The sequence below is a fragment of the Dermochelys coriacea genome, chromosome 2, assembly GCF_009764565.3.
Source record: "Dermochelys coriacea isolate rDerCor1 chromosome 2, rDerCor1.pri.v4, whole genome shotgun sequence".
In the NCBI taxonomy this organism is placed as follows: Eukaryota; Metazoa; Chordata; order Testudines; family Dermochelyidae; genus Dermochelys; species Dermochelys coriacea.
In genome coordinates, this window is record NC_050069.1 from 271,330,768 (window position 1) to 271,353,408 (window position 22,641).

At 53.8% G+C, this 22,641-nt stretch overlaps 1 protein-coding gene across 2 annotated transcripts; it reads right to left on the reverse strand.

Annotated features, from left to right (window-relative positions):
* Positions 1 to 1,573: 1,573 nt before the first annotated feature.
* LOC119851649 (gastrula zinc finger protein XlCGF57.1-like) lies at positions 1,574 to 20,998 on the reverse strand. 2 transcript variants are annotated; one of them, XM_038391832.2, is made up of 7 exons: positions 20,395 to 20,998; positions 15,005 to 15,117; positions 14,523 to 14,636; positions 13,719 to 13,832; positions 11,630 to 11,731; positions 11,056 to 11,163; positions 1,574 to 4,393 (listed from the first exon to the last, which is right to left on the reverse strand). In XM_038391832.2, the coding sequence occupies exons 2-7, from the start codon at positions 15,081 to 15,083 to the stop codon at positions 3,012 to 3,014; spliced, it is 1,899 nt and encodes a 632-aa protein (XP_038247760.1). In that variant the 5' UTR covers positions 15,084 to 15,117; positions 20,395 to 20,998; the 3' UTR covers positions 1,574 to 3,011. The 2 variants fall into 2 exon arrangements, with proteins under 2 accessions (XP_038247760.1, XP_038247758.1); XM_038391830.2 differs by having other exon boundaries at positions 1,574 to 4,396.
* Between the last annotated feature and the right edge of the window lie 1,643 nt (positions 20,999 to 22,641).

Sequence of the window (22,641 nt, forward strand, 5' to 3'; positions counted from 1 at the left end):
GGCTGCCATTTTCCCCCAGTCACTCACTTGGCCCAAACCAATGCCCTTCACGCGGTGTCTGTAAATCAAAAGTTGGCGTGAAATGGCTGGATTGTGAAATGTTCGCGTAGCGCCTGCCCCCCAGGCTCCTTTAACAACAGAGGGATTTGGGTTTGGGGGTGGGGGAAAAGTAGAACCAACATGGGACTCTGTCTCCACATCCCATCCCCTCCTACTTGTTGTGGTTCTCGGTCAGTTATTCATCCGGAACTTGGCAGACCAACCCTATGGACAGTCCGTTTTCTCAAGCACTCCAGCCCAGACCACGTCTCGGCCACGGTGGGAAAAGAGCAGTACAGGCTGGAGCAGGGAGAGCCAGGGTGTCTTCGTTCCCACGCCCAGAAGGCGTCTGGGGCAGGGAGCAGCAGAAGGCAGTGCCCGGATTGCTTTTTCTGACAAAGTTAGCAGGTGGAGGAAAAGCGCTAGATAAGACACACTCTTTACCCAGTGTGTAAAGAGTAAAGCACTTGACAGAGCATCTCATCAAAACTTATTGTCCCGGCTGACCCAGCGTCAGCAGAGACCATCCCACGGACTGAACGCTGGCTGAAGATGTGTTAGCCAAGAGTTATAACAGGCCACAGTACGGAGCTGGGAGCAGGTGCTCAGCGGGTGCCATGGCTGTGTTACTGGGAGCTCCTGATTTATGCCATTTCTTCACGAATCACCTAGCAGAGGCAGTAAGAGCATGTTATTAGGGAAGCAGCATCTGCCCTGCAGAGAGTCAGTGGGAAGGAAAGGTTTCAGAGTAGCAGCTGTGTTAATCTGTATTCGCAAAAAGAAAAGGAGTACTTGTGGCACCTTAGAGACTAACAAATTTATTTGAGCATAAGCTTTTGTGAGCTACAGCTCACTTCATGCATCCGATGAAGTGAGCTGTAGCTCACGAAAGCTTATGCTCAAATAAATTTGTTAGTCTCTAAGGTGCCACAAGTACTCCTTTTCTTTTAGTGGGAAGGAAAGAATCCAGGAAGCAGGAAACACTGATAGGGACCTGGGGGAAGACAGTGGACAGCAGCAGATTAGATAGGAGCTTCCAGTCCAACAGGGCAGCTGAAAAGGCCAATACACAGAGGCTTTGTGTAACGGAGCAAAGGGGTGACAGCCCCCATCTCTCTGTCTTGGGATAACCCCCCCGGAGATATTATGCTGTTCAGGGCTCCTCAGGAGAGCTGGAAAAATACCGATGGCCCATTCAGAGAAGAGCCACAATGTGATCTGGGGGCACAAGGGACTGATTGGTGAGGAATGAGCAAAAGAGACAAGTAAGTCCAGCTTCGCTGAGCAGTGACCTGCTGGGACCCGATAACAATCCTGGGGAAACATGGGGGGGGCGGGCACGGGAGAGAGAATTTTACAGTAGTTCAAGGTTGGGATCACTGGATGAAATCAAGGATTAAAGCTGAATGTCATAAAAGATTTCCTAACGGAGAGATGTTTCAGGCTGTGGAACCACCTCCCCAGAGCGGTGACACCCCAGAGTTTGGGACACGTACAGTTAGATGGACCAAGCACTGGAGGAACAGGCGTGCAGTGCCAGGGAGAAGTACTAGATTTTATTATAAGACTTATTAGTTCTTTTCCAAATCTAACAACTATGATTCTAGGCTATCCACACGGAGAACGACAAATTTTAACTTTAAAATGACCCTTTTCCTAACTACAAACTAGCAACTAAACCCAAGTCCCTTTTATACAAGATGAGAAGTAGTTAGTGTTTATTAGACTGTGCACAGACCTCACAAGGGAGCAAGGGAAGACCCATCGCTGGAGAGGTTTAACAGTAGGCTGGACATATTCCTAGAAAATATAAAGACCGACCCTGCATTGGCTAGGAATGGGCAAAATGACCAATAGGTCTTTTCCAGCTCTAACTATTCTCTGTCACTGGAGGGTTTTAAGAGCAGGTTGGACAAACACCTGTCAGGGATGGTCTAGATAATACTTAGCCCTGCCGTGAGTGCAGGGGACTGGACTAGATGACCTCCCGAGGTCCCTCCCAGCCCTACGACTCTGTGATTCTCTGTAAGATCTCTAGGTGGTCTCAGTGAGATGGTCACCTCTCAGGTCAGGGATCAGGCTGTACGCAGTTGCAAAGCCCGGCGCACACTCCTGGTGGGTAAATAGTCAGTAAGAGAACAGAGAGGAAATAGCACTACAGTAATTATTGCTCCAGGGCATTGCACCTGGAGTCCTCAAGTCCACACTCGAATGAGATTTTCTTTCATTTCCCAGACTGTCACCGGCCCGGCTGGAACAGGTGCCGTCCGTCAGGTCTGTCCAGTAGCTCCATTGAGGAGCTGCTGGCATAAGCCATAACTACAGCGCAGTAGCAAAGTCTCACCCACCCCCCCCAGTACCCTCTAGGCCTGACCTAACAATAACACACAGCACAGAACCCCCCACCCTGAGAAACCACTGGTCTTTGCCAGAACTATCCCAATGAGCACGACGCTCCCGCGTTTGCTCCACACAGGAATGGGCAGGAAAGTTCTACTAGCACCCACCGCTCCTTTCAGTAGTAAGATGAAGACCCCACATCAGTTAACCCGGGTCATGTCATTTTCAACACCCTCCAAGCGCTGCTCCATAAACCGGATCCCTTCCCAGAAATCTCCCATCCCTTGTGCCAGACATTCTCTAGCACCTCTGGGGGTTATGGCCAACCCGGCAAATGGCATTAGTACTACAGCTTTGGCATCCTTCAGGGCAAGACTTGAGCCTTTGTTTGCATTTGAATTCGAGCTGCGTTGTGTAGGGAATGTGCAGTTGTGTTTTCCTTAGGGATGCACGGTTGGTTCGTCAGCGCAGGCCTTCAGGCTGGGAGCTCTTTGTGCCAGTGAGCCTGTTATTTCATCAGCACACTGTACAGCACCACGGCATGTCCAAATCCTAAATTACAGCATTGCTCCTCCTCTGCTCCTGCTCAGGGGACGTAGCATTTCTGTAACTCCCTCCTTACGTACATTGCGTTAAGGCTTCCAGAGGCATTTGGCTTGGGGCACAGACAGTAGAAGCGGATGCATCTGGAGGAAGGGGTTGAACGACTCCCCATCTCCGTAGCAGGACAAGAGTCTCTCCTCTGTGTGGACGGCCTGGTGCACCGTCAGCTCCTTCTTGTGGCTGAAGATCTTCCCGCACTCGGTGCAGGGGTAGACCCGCTCCACTGTGTGGGTGAGGTGGTGCGTCCGCAGGTTGCCTTTGTACTTGAAGCTCTTGCCACACTCCATGCAGGTGAAGGGCCGCTCCCCCGTGTGGATCCGCTTGTGCTTCATCAGCGTGGTCTTCAGGTTGAAGGTCTTGCCGCACTCAGCACACACGAAGGGGCGCTCCCCGGTGTGGATGCGCTGGTGGGTGATAAGGGTGCCCTTGCGGTTGAAACTCTTGCCGCATTCGGTGCAGGTGAAGGGCTTCTCCCCAGTGTGGATGCGCTGGTGCTTGATCAGCTCCCCGTTGTGGCTAAAGCACTTGCCGCAGTCGGCGCAGGCGAAGGGCCGCTCCCCAGTGTGGATGCGCTGGTGCCGGGTCAGATCCCCGTTGCGGCTGAAGCTCTTGCCACACTCGGAGCAGCCAAAGGGCCGGTCCCCGATGTGGATCTTCTGGTGCAGGATGAAGGTCTTCTTGGCGCAGAAGCCCTTGCCGCACTCGGCACAGACGAAGGGGCGCTCCCCGCGGTGGATCTTCTGGTGGGTGATGAAGTTGGCCTTGCGGTTGAAGCACTTGCCGCACTCAGTGCAAGAGAAGGGCTTCTCCCCAGTGTGGATGCGCTGGTGCAGGATGAAGGTCTGCTTGGAGCAGAAGCTCTTCCCACACACATTGCATTCGAAGGGCTTCTCACCCGTGTGGATGCGCTGGTGCCGCATCAAGTCGCCCTTCTGGCTGAAGCTCTTGCCACACTCGGTGCAGGTGAAAGGCTTCTCGCCCGTGTGCACCCGCAAGTGAGTGATGAGGTTTCCCCGGTGCTGGAAGCTCTTCCCGCACTCGGTGCACGTGAATGGTCGCTCGGCAGCGTGGGCTCGTGGGCGTTTCACTGGCTCGGTGCTGGCAGCCACAGCCCCCCTGCGGTCAGAGGCCGAAAGGGATTTCTGGCTGGAGTTGTTTGTCGGGGCCGTTGGCACCTTTCCCTTGGGCTCAGGGGTTGTCTGCAGCCCCTCCAGAGTCACTGTGCATCTCTGGAGCGCCGTGATGTTTCCCTGGGCGTGTTGCACTTTCCAGTGATTAATGCTGGGTTCTGTCCTGAGCAAGCCTGGGGAAGCAGCCTCTAAGCCTCTCATCAGCAGAGCCCTGTTTGGTTTCACATCCTCTGGCTCTTCCCCAGGGTGCTTCTGCTCGCTGGCACCCCTGCTCCCATCACCTGCTGGGGAAAAGAGAGAGGCCAGATGTTATTCCATGTGCTGGGGACAGGGGGAATTCCCAGCGTTCAACGCAGACTACAGTTAAGTGCCAGGGCCGAGACGCTCGTGGCACACCCGTTTGTACAGAGATGCAGGCTCTAATGCCTTGCACCCTCTGAGCTCACTGACCGAGAAAGCAGCTGCTCCCAGGCACTGCTCACCGACGGAAGATTCCATTGGTACTGGGCAGCGTTCCCACCAGCTGTAACTTCCAGAGACATAAATGGAAGCGAGCGGCACTGACTGTCAGTAGCAGGTTGTTCACCTCGCTCCCATTTGTACCTTGGAAAATCAACCTTTCTGAGATGTGCTGGGTTGGGTCACAGCCACATGGCATCACTTCCCACAGCCATGAGAACATCACCATGGTACAGAGGCAGCGACGGGCAATTTTCTTATTAGTCTTAGGCCATGTCTGCACTTACACGCTTATAGCGACACAGCAGCACCGATACAACTGTGAGCGCACTCGCGGGGCCGCGTGACGCCCACGGGTGGGGGGGGCGGAGAGCTCGCGGGGCCGCGTGACACCCACGGGAGGGGGGGGGCGGAGAGCTTGTCTGTCGACGTAATAAAACCAGCTCAATGAAGGGCAGTAGCAGGAGAACTTCTCCCACCACCATAGCACTATGCAAACTAGCATTTATGCCAGCGAGACGTATGTCGCTCAGGGGGGTATTTTTTCCATACTCCTGAGCGAGAAACGTTTTACTGATGTAAGTGCCAGTGCAGACGTGGCCTCACTTCAGTCCCTGTTCCCTGCTGCACAATCCAACACCTCACTGAAGCCAGAGGCAGCTAGAAAGACTTAAGGCATCAATAAGACAAAAGAGAAATATCAGAGATCCAGTTGTTGCTATTTTTAATATTTTCAGGCTCCTTACTAGGCCGAAGATGCCTGGGCAAGGTCAGAGCAGGCTTGGACCTTTGCTGGCTTCTGTGACACTGATTCTCTCGATCCCTTGAGGCTGCCTGTCAGGAAGGGTTGTACTGGCTCATGCTGTGAGGAACTGGTGAAGCAACAGAATAATTTGTGCTCCACCGCTATCAACAAAACGGCACCTAGGTCTCCCCTGGCTTTACGTCCTGCTTGCAGGACTCGTGCTTTAGATGCTTGGGAAGGAGGCCAGGGAGCCGGTGGAGGGCAGCCCTGTCACCATCTGACCCGGGAACTCCGCTGGAGGCCAGGCCATTGCACTCGCACGAGGCAGTGGAGGCTGGAGGAATTTCTCTTGGTTTCTCATGGGGTCACAGCCAAAGCAGGCTCCCCCCACCCCGCTGGGTCAGCGGGGCAGCCAGAAGAGGTGCACATAGCCAGAGGCCCTCAGGTAATGTTCACAAGGTCTCTCTTGTCACGAGTCAGAGAGCACTCAGCAGGCACAGACCAGTCCCAGGGCCCGGTACCATCCCTCCCAGCTCCAGGAGGCCAGTGGGGAGACCTGCCTCCTGCCTTGACAGGGCAGTTCAGGCCTCCTGACAGCACTGCAGCGAACAGAATGTTGGCTGATGCTTAAAAAGCACTCTTAACGCTAGCGTCCCCAGCTAACCGGGGCGTAGCCTCCGGCCCCCTTGCAGTGGGACGGTCTCTCGCTCACAAGGGCAGAGGGATTTGCAGTTCTGGGCTCCACTGCACCCAGTGGCTATGCAGGGTCCATGTGCTAGGAACTCAGGGATTTGGAGCAATCAAATTTTTGAATTGCTCTGCTCGAGCTCCGCTCCGGCACCAACAGTGACTGCTCCAACTCCACTCCGACTCTGCTCCACGCTCCGACTCAAATTAATTTTTAACTAAATAAAAAAAATGCATACTGTCATTTTGAAAAAAACATTTTTATTCAGACTTTTAAAACAATTTAAATATCAACAATGATACAAACTAGATTCATAATTCATTCTGTAAAAAATTATTGCAGCAATCAAGTAGTCTTTCAGAGCCTGCCACAAATCATTTAAAATTAACTTTAAAGCCGAAAACAGTCGCTCTACACTAGCTTGAGTTGTTGGCATGCTCGAAGCAATTCTATAGGCAGCCTGAATGCGGTGTGGGTAGCTGTGAATGGCCTCAAAACAGACTTAACTTTCAGCCTACCAATAGACTCCATTGCCTCACAATCTTCCCGAAAGCTTCTCTCAAATAATGCTTCATTACAATTATGAATCGCAGAAACTCGCCGGCGACTTTCTTGTTCATCCAATTCCTTTTTGAAGGCGTCCTCTTCTGAGGAATTGGTGCTTGAATTATCTCCACTTCCCTGTGATGGTTGAAGATGTCTCAGGGATGGATGCTCGAACAAGTTCAGAGTGAAGACGGAAGTTTGAAAACAGCCTGCTATTTCTGAAGGATGTGAACTTTCCAAAACCGCAAATTCGATTGGTGATTCCTTTTGTTGTTTCATTTTCTTCAACCTCTTTCGCCGAGTTCAAATGTAGCAATAGATTTTGTTTTTCAAGTTGTCGAGCAATATCAAGGAGCCCTTCCTTTGCCTTTGGTATTTCCCTTGAGGTAAGAAGAATCCAATACCGTGTGTCAACATAAACTCCAGCAAGGAAATGAATATTGTCAAAAAGCTTCTCTTCACATTTCTGCATGGAGGAAAGAATTCCTTCTGCTATTTGTCCACAATTTTCTTCCAAGAATTTTGACAGTTTTTGCCATTCCTTCATTAAAACTCCCGGGGTTACATCGACGGCTTGAAGATTCACATTTGTTTGGTTTGGCTTTGCCAAGAGGTCTCGCAGGTTCTTCACTTCATCCCATTCAGCTTTTGTTAACTTGAGTTCTCTTGTTCCAGCAGCTGCCACTTGTTCACAGTAAGACTGAAAAACGAGAAGCTGATCAATCATCGCAAATGTTGAACCCCAACAAGTCACAGTATCCAATGAGTGAGTTACCCCATGTAGATCAAGCAGAACACTTTGAATACTTGGGGTTCGTAGTTTGACAACAACTTGTCAAACTTTTGCCTGAAATTTCTTCACATGTTCTTTGTTCAGTCCATCCCAGATTGCCAACTGAAGAGTGTAAATGCCACACCTCATCAGTTGGACTTTTGAGTCGGTCCTCATGAAGCCATATTGGAAGTATGAGGCTAGGGTCATTAACCCATTGCGCAGCAGCATCCATGTTGAGTTTGATTTCATCCATTCCTTTAGTGCCTTCATCAGGCAAAATAGCTTCAGTTCTGTCCCCATCCCTGTTCTCAGAGGTAGAAATGGTTTCATTGTCCTCGCTGAAATTTTTGACAGCACACGTCATGTTTGCTGCATTGTCAACGCAGATGCTCAGCACTTGCATTTCACTGATCCCAAATTTTTCTAAAATAGCTTTTACTTGACTTTTCACGTACGAAGAATTGTGACGCCCTTCAGTGTTGATTATGTCCAGCGTTTTTACCACAGCTTTATCTTTTCCTTCTTCGTAGTACTGAGCACTGATAGCAAGGAAATGTCTGTTTCCACAGGTTGCTGCATCCATTTTCAGGTAGCACAATTTTTGCTCCAAAGCTTTCTTGAGCTCTTGGTGACTCAGCTGTGCTGACAATTAAATGATGAACTGCATCATGCCCCATCGAAACGCCAAGCTGCTGACCCATTTCACCTGCAATTTTTTGGAATCCTTTGTTCTTTAGCCTGAAGGTAGTGAGCGGTGTTGAACTCAAGCAAACCATTTCCATCAGCCCTTCATGGAAAGTATTGGCATCCATGGTGACTGTAACCTTTGAGGACTTCAAATATGAGTCACGTTTTGTTTGCTCAATTTTGGGTTTCTTTTCAGATGAAGCTCCGCAAAAAATCTTTTCTCCAGGAGTTTTCAAAGAGACAGATGAACGTTATTTAGCCGCGTCAGCTTTCTGTTTTGCCTCATCTTCCTGGTCCTTTTTTGTAACCAGAGCCGTATAGTTTTCAGGATGGTTACGTTTTACATGCCACCAAAAGTTTAAACTTTTCACGGCACTTGCTTCACTTGTCTTGAAGCTACATGATTTGAGCTCACCATTCACTTCCTTTTCCACCTTGCACTTTGCCAATTTCTTCTTTGCTTTTTGCAAAAGCCCAAATTTGGGCTTTTCAAATTCGAAAGTAAAGATGTCGTTGAGATCCTTTTCCGTAAATCGGCTATCAATTATGGGGGGGCAGATTTGATTTTTTTTTGTTGAAGCCATGGCCAAATCTTCTTGTGCTGCTACCGCATCCAAAGGTTTCTTGTTATGATCTTCGAAAAGCAATGAACAAAAGCATGACATTTTTTTATAATGTACCTGCTTGTGATATCTTAACCACTTAAGGCACTTTGAATTTATTTTGGATTTTCTGGACAAAAATGATTAATAATAATTTTGTGTAAAAAGAAAATGTAAAGTATATTTTAATATTTTAACATGTTTCTTGCAATTTTAATGAAGTAAGTATTTTTAATATACATAATTAATATAATTTTTATTTATAAATTGCAAGTTTCTTATGAAATTTGCAGTAAAAATATTTGAAATATTTTCCAAGTTTTTAATTAATATCAAAAACGCTTTAATATAGATATAGCAATGAAATGTGGTATGTGCCGTAGCGTTGGTACGTGCTATCACTGTTCTACAACATTAATTGTTGGGAAGTAATGAGGTTACAGGTTACAAGGCTGAAAATAAACTTTAATGGGAAACAGATTTCAGAGTAGCAGCCGTGTTAGTCTGTATTTGCAAAAAGAAAAGGATGCATTCAGATGAAGTGAGCTGTAGCTCACAAAAGCTTATGCTCAAATACATTTGTTAAGTCTCTAAGGTGCCACAAGTCCTCCTTTCCTTTTAATGGGAAAGCGGATTCAAACTGCAAGCACAGTCCTTTTCGTAAAGAGAGAAAATTTTCGGCAATATGTTTTTCCTTCATCAGCCTGAATAGATTATACAATATAGAACTTCTTATTTGCTCTATCTTGTATAATGTTTCCAGCCTGATGAAGGAAAAACATATTTCCGAAAATTTCCTCTCTTTACTAAAAGGACGGTGCTTGCAGTTTGTATCCGCTTTCCCGTGAAAGTGGATTTCCAGTGTTCTATCATACAACAGCATTCAAATAACATTATTTAAACTACAGGCGTCGTGAACTGGGGGGGCTGGGCCAATTTTATTTAATATTTTTTAAATTTTTGACTATTTAACAGATACAACCCTGGACTATGATTTAATGTTAAAACATGCATTAAAACGGTACTCTTAATTTATTTTGTATAATTAACCGTTTCCGAGAAAACTGTTTAAAAATTTTAATCTGCTTAGATGCTTAGAATGATACAAACAATTTTACTTATCATTTATTTTTCAACTTCGGAAACATACATTTTAAAAGTAATAATAAATAATAATCAAAAATTATTAACTTATTATGGAACATAATATTACCGCTCGTAGCCAGGGGCATTGGACGACAAGCCTTTCTTGAAATATGAAATAAAAATGACCAACCGCCAGTTCGGGACACCTATGGTTTAAATAATTTTGGATAATGTAATATGGTAGCACATCCTAACGCTAAGACACAGATGTAATTTCATTACTTTATATTAAAGCGTTTTTGAGATATTAATCAGAAATTAACTTTTCATCACCTCCTTCAAGGGACTATAGCTCCCTTAGGAAGAATTTTAGGGCACGTGTTCACAGAAATGTTTTTTCTTAAAATAACCTAAGGATTCACCCCCAAAGTTGTGTTGGACATTTTCCAGTCACTCTGGATATATCACAAAAATCACTCCTAATTTATGCAAAAATGTTTATTGTATATTTATATGCCTGCTGCACGTGACTTTTTCAGTAAATTTAAAATTAAAAACAATGCTACCAAAAGACCGTTGAACAGATGACATATAAAATAAGTCTGCCAGAGTGATACGGTAGCACGTACAAATGTACTGGTAATGGGAACCCATGTAAGAAATGAGTTTAAGTGGTTAATATCTCTTGCGATATCTAAATATATCAATAAACAAAAACATTTTTTTTGCAATATACCTGTTTGCGATATCTTAAATGTTGCGTCTTGCGTCACACTTTTCCGTAATCGCAGCACTCAGCGCGTCTCGTTGATCAACCCTTACAAAAGAAGTATCAACACATACTAATCTACGCGAGTACATACTCGCCTAACCTTGGCACAAGGGTGGGAGCCGTCTGCAGCATTGCCGGATGTCTGATAATTATCTGATTCTTTAATAAAACATATCTCCAAAAAACTTGGTAATTTTGTATCCGTACATTAAATCTTGATTTCGGCCCATGTGAGAAGAACTGTGACATATTACGTAAAGTGGTAAAGTAGATGTTAATATCAGTTGTTATACAATCTGAAACTTTTTGGCACCTTCAGGACTTTCTTGCTAAATATCATTCGTTGTGGAGTGAAAATGAAAACAACACACTGGAGCAGTCAAGATTTTCTGTGCTCCAGCTCTGCTCCCGCTCCAGGCAAAAACCTGCAGCTCCACTGCTCCAGGCTCGGCCCCAAAGCCCCATAGGAGCCAGCACAATACAGCAAGCCTGCCTCACCAATTTCATACAGGTCCTCAGAGTTTCCAGCTCTCCCTGTCCCTCTCGTCCCCAGAGCTGCTCCGGGGGGCTCAGCATGGCTCACCTGGGCTGGGGTAGCCGGGAATTCCGCTTTCACTCAGGCCCTGGGGATACCCAATGGCTGACTCATCATCTGGCTCCACTTTCACAATAATCTCCGGATTTGCGTCACCTGTTCACAGGAAAGAAAAAACCTCACCCAGTGTTTCCTGTGGTCACTCAGGGCTGGGAAGGGAGACCTTGCGAAGTAGCTTTAAATTGGCTTTTAATTGCCCCTGGGAACACTGGCTGGGGTGCGTCTGTCTGTGTGTCATTCTGCAGTCTGTGGCAGACACAGCAAGAGCCCTCAGATCTCCTGTCCCTGCCTGTGAATATATCCACAGGGCGCCCTGTCCTGTCCTCCTCCTACTTTCTACAGTCTGTCCCCAATCCCTCACACACACCCCTGGCAGTAGGGTGCCCCAGCTTCTGGCGACTCCTGTAAGTGAACCAGGAAGCCAGACATGAGCTGTGTGTGCCAGGAGCCGACACAGCAAGGGGCCCACCTTGAGGAATCTACATACGGGTCCCTGAGTTTCCAGCTCTTCCCCTCACACCTGCCCCCAGAGACTGTCCTGGTGGATCCCAGCACCACTCACAGAAGGGGTCGTCGGGACCGTCTCCTTCACAGTAATGCTGGGCACACTCGCTGTATGTGTCGTCCTCAGGCTCCGTTTTGACAACGATCTCTGCTTTGATACCTGCAAAAAGCAAAGCACATTGCACGTTCCCTGCGCCCATGGCATGGCTGCGAGGGAGAGACTAGCTCCAGGGCAGCATTCAACTCCCGCTGAGCTGCTCTCCCGCGGTCAACAGCGTTCATTTCTAGGGAGTTCTTCCCTGCAGTGCGTTCATCCCTCAGGCATGCCCGGGAGGTCTTATCCCCGGTTAGCCGGCAGGGAGCTGAAGGACCAAGGGACCTGTCACCAGACAGAACCCAGATCCCCTAAGCCCCAGCTACCCTGCCTGTGCCAGTTACACTCGGGGTCGTGCAGGGCAGTGGGGGAAACGCAGCCACCTGTTCATCGTGTCACTTCCTGGCAGGGATTCAGCCTGTGCCCACGGTGCCGAGGGACCTGCTGCCCCCCAACGTCCCCCTCCTCGGTTTGCTGCTGCGCTGGGGGAGCCAGCCCCAGTCCCAACGCCCGGCCAATGCACTCGCGCCGTGGGGACACAAGAAGACTCCTTGGCATCCTCCCAGCACAAGGGCAGCGACCCCCAGCAGCACCGATTCGGGCAGCCGCAGGCTACAGTCCACCTTGCCCCCTGCCCCAGGCAGAGTCACTCAGCTGGCCCATTGCTGCCATGCAGGGAGCCAGACCGGCTCCAGCTAGAGCCGCCCCCAGCACCGGGGCAGGCCGACCCCATTGCCCATCCAGCTCAGTGGGGGCCGCCCTGCACGGCCGGGGGGGGGGGGTAGGGCCAGTGGGACGGGGCTAACTGTGCTCCCGGGCAGAGCTGGCTCACCCACACCGCGAGAGGAGGACGTGCCTGTAGTTCTAAGCCTTCTCTGAAGACATTGCCCAACTCCTAACCGCCTGCTCCCTTCCCTGCAGCCCTTCCCCGTGCTGGCCTCCTCGGCTCTTCCCTGGATCTAGACTGTGAGCGCTGGAGGGCAGGGCCTGGCCTGGCCTTGCCTGGCTGGGAGGTGCCTGCGCCTCCTTTTCTAGGGCAGGTGTAGGGGGGCCGGGCGCAGCCAGCCCTGATCAGCATTTAGCCGGGCTGGGGCCTGGCGCAGAGACAGCCCTGGAGGATGGAGCAGACAATCTCCAGCGTAAGGACAATAAAAGACTGCTCTTGGTAGTCGTCTTCATTGGCTTCTGGCCACACTGGCCACTGGGGCCACGACCATCCCCTGTGGGGGGGCTGCCCTCCAGGGGCTGGCTCGTTCCCCGGAGCATGGGGCAGGACCAGCGAGTGGTTAAGGCCCTGCTCTGGGTCCCACAGAGGTCTCTCATACAGGGCTCCAGGGGTCCCCTTGCCTCTCCCAGCTATTTGACGTGTATGGCGGCTGGGGGGGGGGGCAGATGATACAGAGCCCTGGGCTGTGGGGCAGCAGAACGCTGAGCGGGGCTGGCCACACATTCTGCAGGGCCCTGGGCACAGACACTCGCTGGGTCCAATCACGCTGCCCCCCATGGCCAGTCCCCCCCAGCTCCGTGCACCCATTGCTCCCCACGCGTGGGGCCCCTCGGCTGTGGAGTGCACCCAGCCCTGCACGCTCCTATGTGTGAGGCTCTGGGGACACCTGCGCCAGGAGCTGGGAAGCCAGAAGGAGACACCCACGCACAGCGATCCCTGTGGCCGCCCATCTCCACAGGAACAGGAGGGGAGCTCGGGGGGGTATGTCCCCTGTGCATGCCCCCACCCAGCTGACACCGTCGGGGGAGCAGGAGGAGCTAGCTGGGACACTGAAGGGGCGCCCGTGTCACCGTCTGCCTGGGGAAAGCCCCACACATAGCCGGACCCAGCTAATCAGCGGTGGGGTCTGTCCCTCCCCCACTGCAGGGGAAGCCACGCTCACAAGGCCGGGGGACTCACACGGCTTCTGGATCCACTGTGCCCAGGGCCAGCAAAGGCTCCTGCCCCAGGAGCCCGACTCCAGGGGTTCACACAGGTCCCCCCTGAGTTTCCGGCTCACCCCAGCCCCCTTCCCCGAACTGGCCTGGGGTGGTTAGCATCACTCACCAGTGCTGGGGTAGCCAGGGAGTTCTCGATCCCCCAGGCCCTGGGGATACCCCACATATGACTCGTCGTCTGGCTCCACTTTCACCACAATCTCCCGCTTCACGTCAGGCCAGCCTGTGCCCGGGAGGGGAACAGAGAGAGAAGGGAAGAAGGAATAACGTCCCGGGTCCCCTCGGGTCCATGGGACAAGTGCCACTAATGCTGGGACAGTCCTGGGCTGGGCTAACTCTTGGAGACTCTGAGCTGAACAGGCCCCGGCTGGGGAACCTGGACTGGGACTTTGGGGTTCTTGTGTGTGAAATATTTTGTGCCCATCCTTTCCGGGCCCAGGGCAGACAAATAACGCTTATTTCACCAGAGAAGGTGCCAGACCCGCCGCTGGAGATGTCCCTGTGCTGGGGGCTCAGACCCACTCCCTGGGGATGGTCCCACGGCCGCGCTCCTCAAGGAGGGCTCATGCCTTGCTCTGGGAAGAAGGGTCCTGGCTGCACATGAGCGCAGGGACTATGCTGCTGCTTGATGAGCCCCTAGGTCTGGTCAACACATCTAGCTCCCAGTCAGGCCCAGCTTCCCTTCTGTGGCAAAGGCTACAGTGCTGGAAGCGACCCTGCAGCTCCAAGCACACCCGGCTTTGATCAACTTTTGGTACAGCTCAGTCGGTCTTGGGCCATTCCATGGTCAGAAACAGCTGGCAGGACACAGGCAGCCCGACTGTAGGAGTTTGTAAGGGTTCCCCCTTAGGTCCTAGCTCTTCCTGGCCTCCCTTTGCCTGATCCACTCCAGGCGGAATTTAGCAACACTCACCTGTGCTGGGGGCATGGAGAATTCCTCTCTCTCTCTGCTCTGGGGGCGCCCCCATGCATGGCTCCTCTTCCTGCTCCGTTTTAATAAACACCTTGGGGCTGATGTCGGCAGAACCTGCAAGGACCGAGAGTCACAGTCTGGTTCCTGGGGCACCGACAGGCTGGCAGATACTTTTCAACCTATTTAGCTCATCCAAGAGCAGGTTCAGAGGTGACTCCACCGTGCTCTCGAAGTACCTGCATGGGCAGAGGACCTCTGTCCTGAAGGAGCCGGCAGAACAACACACGGGGGCTGGAAACTGAAGTTAGAAACATTCCAGCTGGAAAGAAGACGCAACGTGTGAGCGCTGCGGGGCGGGGGATGGACCGTTTGTTGGCACAGCCTCCCCGGGGGCAGGTGGACTCTCCATGGCATGGAGTCGGTAAAGCAAGACCGGCCGGTTTCCTGCTGAGCAGTCCTAGGGGGCTCAAAGCACCACTCACCTGTGCCACAGGTGTCCGGCATTCCCCTCTCTCTCATCTCCCGGCGATCGCCCACATGCAGCTTGTCCCCTCGCTCCATCTGAGACGGGCTTTCCGCGTCAATGCCTCGGAGCCTGCCCAAGGGAAAGACGAGTCATGCTCTGGGCCTCCCTGGGTCACCCAGGGCATGATCCATAACCCAGTTCCCAGGCAGCATCTGCCTTTAACCAGAGACACGATTCCTCCACGGGCCACAGGCTCAGGCCAGGCAGTGAGGACAAGGGGCATGTTTGCAGTGTGAGGATTCGAACTCCCCACCCATTGGGGTCCAAGTAACCCAGGGCCGTGTGCTTTCCAGTCTCTCCCCCGCCCACACCCACAACCTGTGCTGTGCTCAATCCTCTCTAGTCACTACCTTCCCACTCCCCGCTCTGTTCCTTCCCCTGCCCCCTCTTCCCCGGCACCACACGAGCTCCCTCTTCAAATCCCAGCACCCCCACTGGACTGGCCTCTTAGAGGGAGGTCAGGAAGAACCAGTTATAACAGCCAGGGTTGCAGACGTGGGCAGGGATTTGGAGAGGGCTGTAGACCTCCTCCTCTCCGTGGCAGGAGCCAGCCTCTAGCTAATGGGGGCAGAGGGAACTGCCCCAGGGCAGGTTATCCCATCGCTGCCCCCTGCAGAGTTCTTGCCCCTTCCTTTGAAACGATGGCCACAGTCAGAGCCAGCACTACAGGGCCAGCTGGCCTGACCCAGTGCGACAGTCCCCCCGAACGCACGGCACAGAGCCAGCAATTCCCACCGCCGAGCTCCCTGGGGCACCGGCCGTGCCACGCGTGAATTCAGAACGAGAGCAAGGAGACATAAACCAGAAACACCCGAGCTCTTTGTTAGTGATCAACTCCCTGGGGCATTTCCCCGCCTCCTACCACGCCCTTGTGAGCCACTCCTCACCGCGTCATCCCTCCAGAGGGGACTGGCTCCTCAGGGCACAGGATGCTGACTGTCCATCTGCCTGCAGAGACCTTGTCCCACGGGAACACTTGCACTCTGCTGGTCCCTTCCCACACTTGCATCTCAAAGGCCCCTTTGTGTTATTTCTCGCTTGTTTTCCAACCCCCCCCCCAGTTCAGCATCAGCGAAGGTAGCCCACACCGCGTTCACCCTCCCCCCACAGTCACTCACAAAGATGTTCAATAAATCCAGGTGCACCGTCAATCTCAGAGACACCCCCAGCAGAGCACTGCGGCAGGGCACGGTACTGCCTGTCCCTGTCCTTCACTTATGGTCCCGTCGCCAGTCTAAGCCAGAACTATTGCCAACCAATGGCTGCCACCCTGTGTACTCGCTCTGCTGAGGACACCGGACCAGAGTCACCGGTGAGCTCTGACTGCTTCGCGCCAGCCAGTGAGCAAAGCAGAAGGAACATGAGAAGAACATGGGTGTCAGCCAAAAGAACAGGGCCTAGAGCTCAGAGACCGATACACCCATCAGGCTGCACCGGGAGCTGTAGGATCCATGCGCCCCAATAACCATCCTTGCCAACTCGTGGCAATAACTCTTATTGGGAGAGGCCAGCAGGATGGGGTGGTGAGTAACAGGATGAAGCCGGATTTCTAGAGCTTCAATTCATGGCTAGCAATGGAGATGTCAGAAAGCCATCAGATATGACAGCACCTAGACAGACGGTCCCCAAAGCGGTGTGCTCTTCTCCTGTCTCCTCAGACGGCTGATCTCCCGAAAACAGCCTCAAGATTTTCAATATCACATATTTGAACCTGGGGAAGAAATGACGTGGGAAAAGGGTTTTAATTTTTATTTTCCTTGCACCATTTCTATTCCCAATAAAGTCTCTTCATGGGGTGTCCTCCTGGAATATCACCAGCCGCCTCTCAGGGGTGGGTCGAGGGGAGGCAGCTTTCTGCTTTTAACCTATCACCCCACATAAACAAGAGGCAGCCACTTCCCAGAGACGCAGAGCCAAGGGTGTGCACACGTCCCGTGCCGGCTTGGCTTCCCTGCTTTTATTACACAGGAGCACCAGAACAGCTGCCTAGTAAAAAATACAAGACAGAGAAATCTAGCCAGGGGGTGATGGGCCAAATTCTGTGCTGAGCATCGCACACCTGGCAGGCTTGTTGGAATCAGGGGTGGAAGTCAAGACAGGATTTTGCCCTGCAGTTGGAGGGGAACGGAGCACCCTGATTTATACCACATGCTGGCTTGTTTTCTCATAGGAGGCCGGTTGCTCTTGGTGGCCAATCTCACAAGTTCTCCAGGCCTTCTCCTCAATTCCAGGCGCACCCAACTCTCCCAGCAAAACCAGGGAGGCAGGAGTAGGCCTCCAGCTGGTAAATGCAGCAGGTGAGGGACACACACTCTAACTGGGAGGTTAAAATTAGCCCTGATGTGAAGTCAAGTGGAACATTTCACAGATTCCAGCCAGTCTTATCGTTACCCAGCGAAACCACAAGCTTGTCTCTCTCCTGCCTCCCATCCGGCTGCCATTCTGCTAACTCTGTCCACTCCTCTGGGGAAAAACAGAGAGTGATGTCCTCAGACGTATCTGCACCCCGCTCAGCACTGGGAACAGTGCCGGCCCCGAGAGGTCGCTATCACAGCGCAAGGAAAGCTCCAGCTTCTGCTTATTTATGACGAGTGTTTACACGGCATCAGCGGCAGGAGCTAGGAGCTTTGCAGACACATCAATCCAGTGACTGTTCCTGCCCCGGGAGCTTGCAACGTAAGGGCTGGATTCTGCTCACCTCCCTCCCCACGGACATCACGACTGCGGTATCATTTGCACGGGAAGAGATGTGCATCTGTGAATTCAGGATTTGCCTGGTTGTTGTTCCTCCCCCTCCATTTTTTTTAATCTCCTTCCTCTGCAGCATCGGGGTGGCCAGGGCTACAGACGGGATGTTGGGGTTGGGCCAGGGCGCTAAGGGGGCACCGAGCGTTCTCGCTCTCACGTGCTGGGCTGGCTGGTTCATGCCCACATTTTCGGGAGTTAACTCATCGCCATGTGTGGGGTGGGGAAGAATTTCCCCCCCGCTAGGATTGCCAGTCACCTGGGGGAAGGGGGTGCATTGCCTTTTTCTGCAGCCTGTGGGTGCCGGTCCCTTGCCAGGATTATTGGGGTGTCTCTCACTTCAGCCTTTCTCTGAAACTGACGGGCACTGGGGCCCCTCGGTCCCTCCGACCCTCCTATGCTCTAGTCTCCTGTGGGCTGCAAATTTCTGGTCTGATCTCGGCCGTTGGGGTCAGTGGGCGGGTGCTGGGGGGCGCGGCTGGCCTGTGCTACAGAAAAGATCAGACCAGATGCTTGGGTTGTCTCTCCCAGCTTTAAATTCTATGCTTCTGTGACTCCAAAGGGTCTATGGCTGCTCTCCACCTCTGCCTTGATCCTGGGCACACCCCACATTTTAATAGCTTCATTTTTAAAAACCAATGTAAAGAAAAAGGTGAATTGCAGCGCCATGTCGGTACCGGCTAGCACAGGCCATTAGTAAATTGTTATTCACTTTGTAGTGTCTGGTGCAGGGGGCTCTGCGAAACAAGAACACGGTCCCTGTACCAGATGGCTCATTCCCTAGGACCCCGATACCGCAACCCCTTGGGAGAGCAGACCTCTGTGCCCACACGGAGCCCCACACGAGACCAGTGTAGGGCCAGAGGCAGCAAGTGGCTGAAACAGACGAACAGGAGCAGGGGAGCAAGAGGACACAGTAGCACTGAAACGGGAACGTTTTGCAAACTCGGCGGTAGTCTCCAGCCTTGTTTAAACCCCCGTGTGAGACAACCCCTGATAGCCAAAGTCGGAGACGTCACCGTCTACAAGACGGGCAAACGGCACTGGTGTGAACAGCAGTGGATAGTGTTTGTTTGGGCTGGCGCAGGTGGCTGTAATCCCCATGTAAACACACACACAGCTTGCCACCTGCCCAGCCATCACATGGCCTCTCTCTGAGGTGCTCTCCCCTCCCCAGGGCTGCCACCTCTCATGAATCTATCACGAGCCTCGTGATCTTTGCCGTGTTTGTTTAAAGCCCCAGCTGCTGGAGTCAACAGACTGCAGGAGAATCCCTGCTTCCACGGACTGCGGAGAAAAGCCTGACAATGGGAAGCAAAGACAACCCTAAAGGCTAGGAAGCAAATCAAACAAGCCCAAGGTTTAAAAGACTCTCAGGGCTTTTAAGCCAATCCCATGGTGCTTTGCAGCCTGACTCATGATTTTTGATCACATGAGGCTGCTGGCAGTATAGCCTCCCCCCTCCATTTATCATCATCCCTCACAGCGTTATGTCAAATCTAGACCCAGACCTTCTTTGATCTCCCTCACACCAATGCCTGGCATGCGGAACAGAGCCAGGGCTGGACCCTGTCTGAGCCAGGACACAGCCTGGCAGGACAGGGAAGCAGACATGGGAGGATTTCCAGTGCAAGAGAGACTATTATTGTCACATGCACCTCTTGCTGTCTCCTCTTCTACCCTCTCCACCTGACAGGCTAGGGTGCCTGGAGGCGACAGGGGAGGTCAGGGAGGGAGGATAAAGCTCCGATCCGGCAACTGGATCCCCGCCAGCAGATCCAATTGCAGGATCAGGGCCCAGGCTGCCAAGTGAAGAACCAGGGCCAGATCCTCAGCTGGTGTCAATCCAGGGAGCCTGGCTGCCATGGATGGAATTAGTCCGATTTCCACCGGCAGAGGATTCCTGGCCCATCCCCGTTTGCCCCCATTCTCAGCTACCGTTAAACACAAATCACCTTTTTCCCCTCTCCAAAAGTTCCTTCCTGGGGGACCCGGCTGAGGAGCCGGCGCCTGGCGGGCAGTCCCGGGGGATGCAGGCGGGCGGCGCCGGGATGGCGAACAAGGGAAGCGCTGGTAACTGCTGGGGGGTGAGGGGAGCCCGGGGGACCCCCGCGTGCATCGCCGCGGCCCAGCCATTGTGCTCCGGGCTGAGCCTTGTCCTGGCCCCCGCCCAGCCCGTGCACGCCCCGTGCGGGCCAGGGGTGAGTCGGGCCACACGTGCCCCCCGCCAGGAAGGGCTCTGCGACCGGGGTGGGGCGCGGGTGGCGAGGATTCAGGTCCTCTGCCCCCGGCAAAACCCACGGCACTTGCAAGCCTCGAGGGGAGCAGGCGAGGGGCCCATTTGCTAGGGGGAGAGCGACTCCGCCCCACGGATCCCTGCGCGCAGCCCCCCCCCGGGCGAGCGGATCCCTGCGCGCAGCCCCCCCCCCGGGAGAGCGGATCCCTGCGCGCAGCCCCCCCCCCGGGAGAGCGGATCCCTGCGCGCAGCCCCCCCCCCGGGAGAGCGGATCCCTGCGCGCAGCCCCCCCCGGGAGAGCGGATCCCTGCGCGCAGCCCCCCCATAGCTCCCGGCCGGGCTCCCCGGGAGGCCGCTGCACTCACCCGCTGCGCGCTCCGCCCCGGCTGCGCCCGGCTCCCCTATGGCCGCCGACTCGGGAACTTCCCCAGCCCGATCGGCCGTCGCCGGGGGGAGAGACAAAGGGCTCCCGCCCGCTGCATCCTGGGAGCCGTAGTCCGCGCGGGGACCCGCGCAGGGCCGGGGCGCAAGGGGGGCGCAGGACGCGCGCCCCTCGCCAGGAGGCGGGGCCAGGGCGCAGGGTTCCCCGCGCAGCGCAGCGCAGCGCCGGGCCGGGGCGCGGGGAGCCCGGCCGCGGGGGACACGGATTCCCCCGGGCTGGGGCCGGGAGGAAAACTACAGCTCCCAGCAGCCGCGGGCGGGGCCGAGCCTCCGGCTCCGGTTTGGCACCGGAGTCTGCACCCTGCTGCCCCAGGGCCTGGACCTCCCGTGTCCGGCCTGCGCTGCGGGACCGAGAGGCAGCCGAGCCGAGCCGGCCCCGACCTCTGCACCCCCCCGTGCCGCTGAGCCCAAACTCTCCAAACCGGCTTAGCTGGTGCAGAAATAACCCGGTGTGAACAGGCGGTGCCGGGTGGAAGGCAGGGCAGGGTCGCTGCGCCCAGGGCCCCCTCTGGCCCGCCCCGTCTCCTGCTCCTGGGGCTGGCTGCATTTTCATGCTGCTTTGCAGGCACGTGGCTCAGTGGCCCCTTCCCGGGCACAGAACAATCAGTGTCAGCAGCGGTTCGGATTTGTACTGTTCCGTGCCCAGAGGCCCCAGCACACCTGCCGACTCCCGGTGCTAGGGGCTGTACAGACAGGAGCAGAGACAGGTCTTGCCCTAGCCTAGAGCACCAGAGGCCAGGGGGATGAGGCGGGCAGGGCCAGGGAGAGGGAAGGAAGAGGTAACAATCCAGTCACCTTTAGCTTTTGGATCCCAATGACAGAAAGACCCTTCCAGCCAGGGACTGTAACACTGACCCCATGTGCTGGGCGGGCTGCAAGGAATTGGCTTCTGCTTAGTGCAAGCCTGAGTCCCAGACCCAACTTTGGGTCACCGCCAGAATGTTTCCAAGGGCCGCATGGCAGCGCCAGACCCATGGCGCTGGCTGGGCTCGCCTCCCTGCTCCAGGCACTGCAGCCTCTGGGTCCCAGCGCCACTCAGGTCTGGCCCAGACGTCAGCATGACCAGAGTAGGGGCAGGACCTGACCGAAACCACCCTGGGGCAGGGCTGTAACCAGGGCGGGGCGAGCAGGGCAGCTGCCCAGGGCACAAAGTCGCAGAGGCAGCTCAGGCTAGTGACACCAGGTGGCTGAGGCCAGCCCCACACAGGAGGGAACATCACCTCCACCCCCTGACTCACCTCAGCAGGCCTCCCAGCCGGTCTCAGGTGCAGGAGATGCAGCCAAAAAATCTGGGGGGCAAGTGACCCCCCACACGTGTTTCCTCTGGTAGGGGACGCAAATATGCTCGCCCAGCCCAAGCACTAAAATGCCTAGTTACGGCTCTGCCCCAGGGTCTCCAGCCCCAGACTATTTACTGGGTCGCGACGGGCTGTAAACATTTACAGGTGGGTCCTGAGCCCAGAAAGGTTGAGACCCCTGTGGTAGAACATGTGCAGAGACACAGAGCCTGCCCTGGGACGGGGCCAGGATGCAAACACCGAGTCTTCTCTGCTGGTGTTTTGGTCACTGGCACAAAGGCTCCTAGAGGTGCTGGGTCTCTGGGCTCAAACCTGCACGCTGGGTCCGGCTCTGTCCTGGCTGGTGGAAGCCATGGGAAAGAACTGGTTCTGTCACTGGCTGGGGGTTTTCAGGGACCGGGTGCCAGCTGTCTTTAAGGAAGCTATTGCAGGATTCTCAATTCTACCTGTTCGACCACAATCTCACCGCCCTGCTCTCATGCTGTGACTGGTTTTGAAAGTTTAGATGTAGGTGAGACAGGGACTTCTGCCGCCCGGGGGGCATAGTCTGGCAGCTTGAACCTTTCAGGGCTACATGTTCAGAAAGGCAGGGTGCAATCCATGTGCCATAAACCATGCATGGCTGTGTATCGGGACTGCGCGGGGCGGTATAAAGGTTTGATTGGCGTTTGTTTGCAATGGTCGCGTGGTGAAGCACATTCGCCATTGGTAGCTGCTGGAAGCTGCTCCGGGTTTTGGAATGGTAACAACGTTACTGAGCGCGTCGCTATCCCGTGTATATTACGTAATTCTATAAAATCCAGTTCTGTACCTAGCTGGGCTGTGTAACCGCTGGCTTTTCTCCACCTCTCCCCGGTTTGCTTGATACACCCA

Coding starts and splice junctions, on each gene's coding strand:
- LOC119851649 (XM_038391830.2), bottom strand. CDS start 15,083: ATGGAGCGAGGGGACAAGCTGCATGTGGGCGATCGCCGGGAGATGAGA. Junction 14,637..15,004: donor GCCGGACACCTGTGGCACAG/GTGAGTGGTGCT, acceptor CGGTCCTTGCAG/GTTCTGCCGACATCAGCCCC. Junction 13,833..14,522: donor TCTCCATGCCCCCAGCACAG/GTGAGTGTTGCT, acceptor TCCCGGGCACAG/GCTGGCCTGACGTGAAGCGG.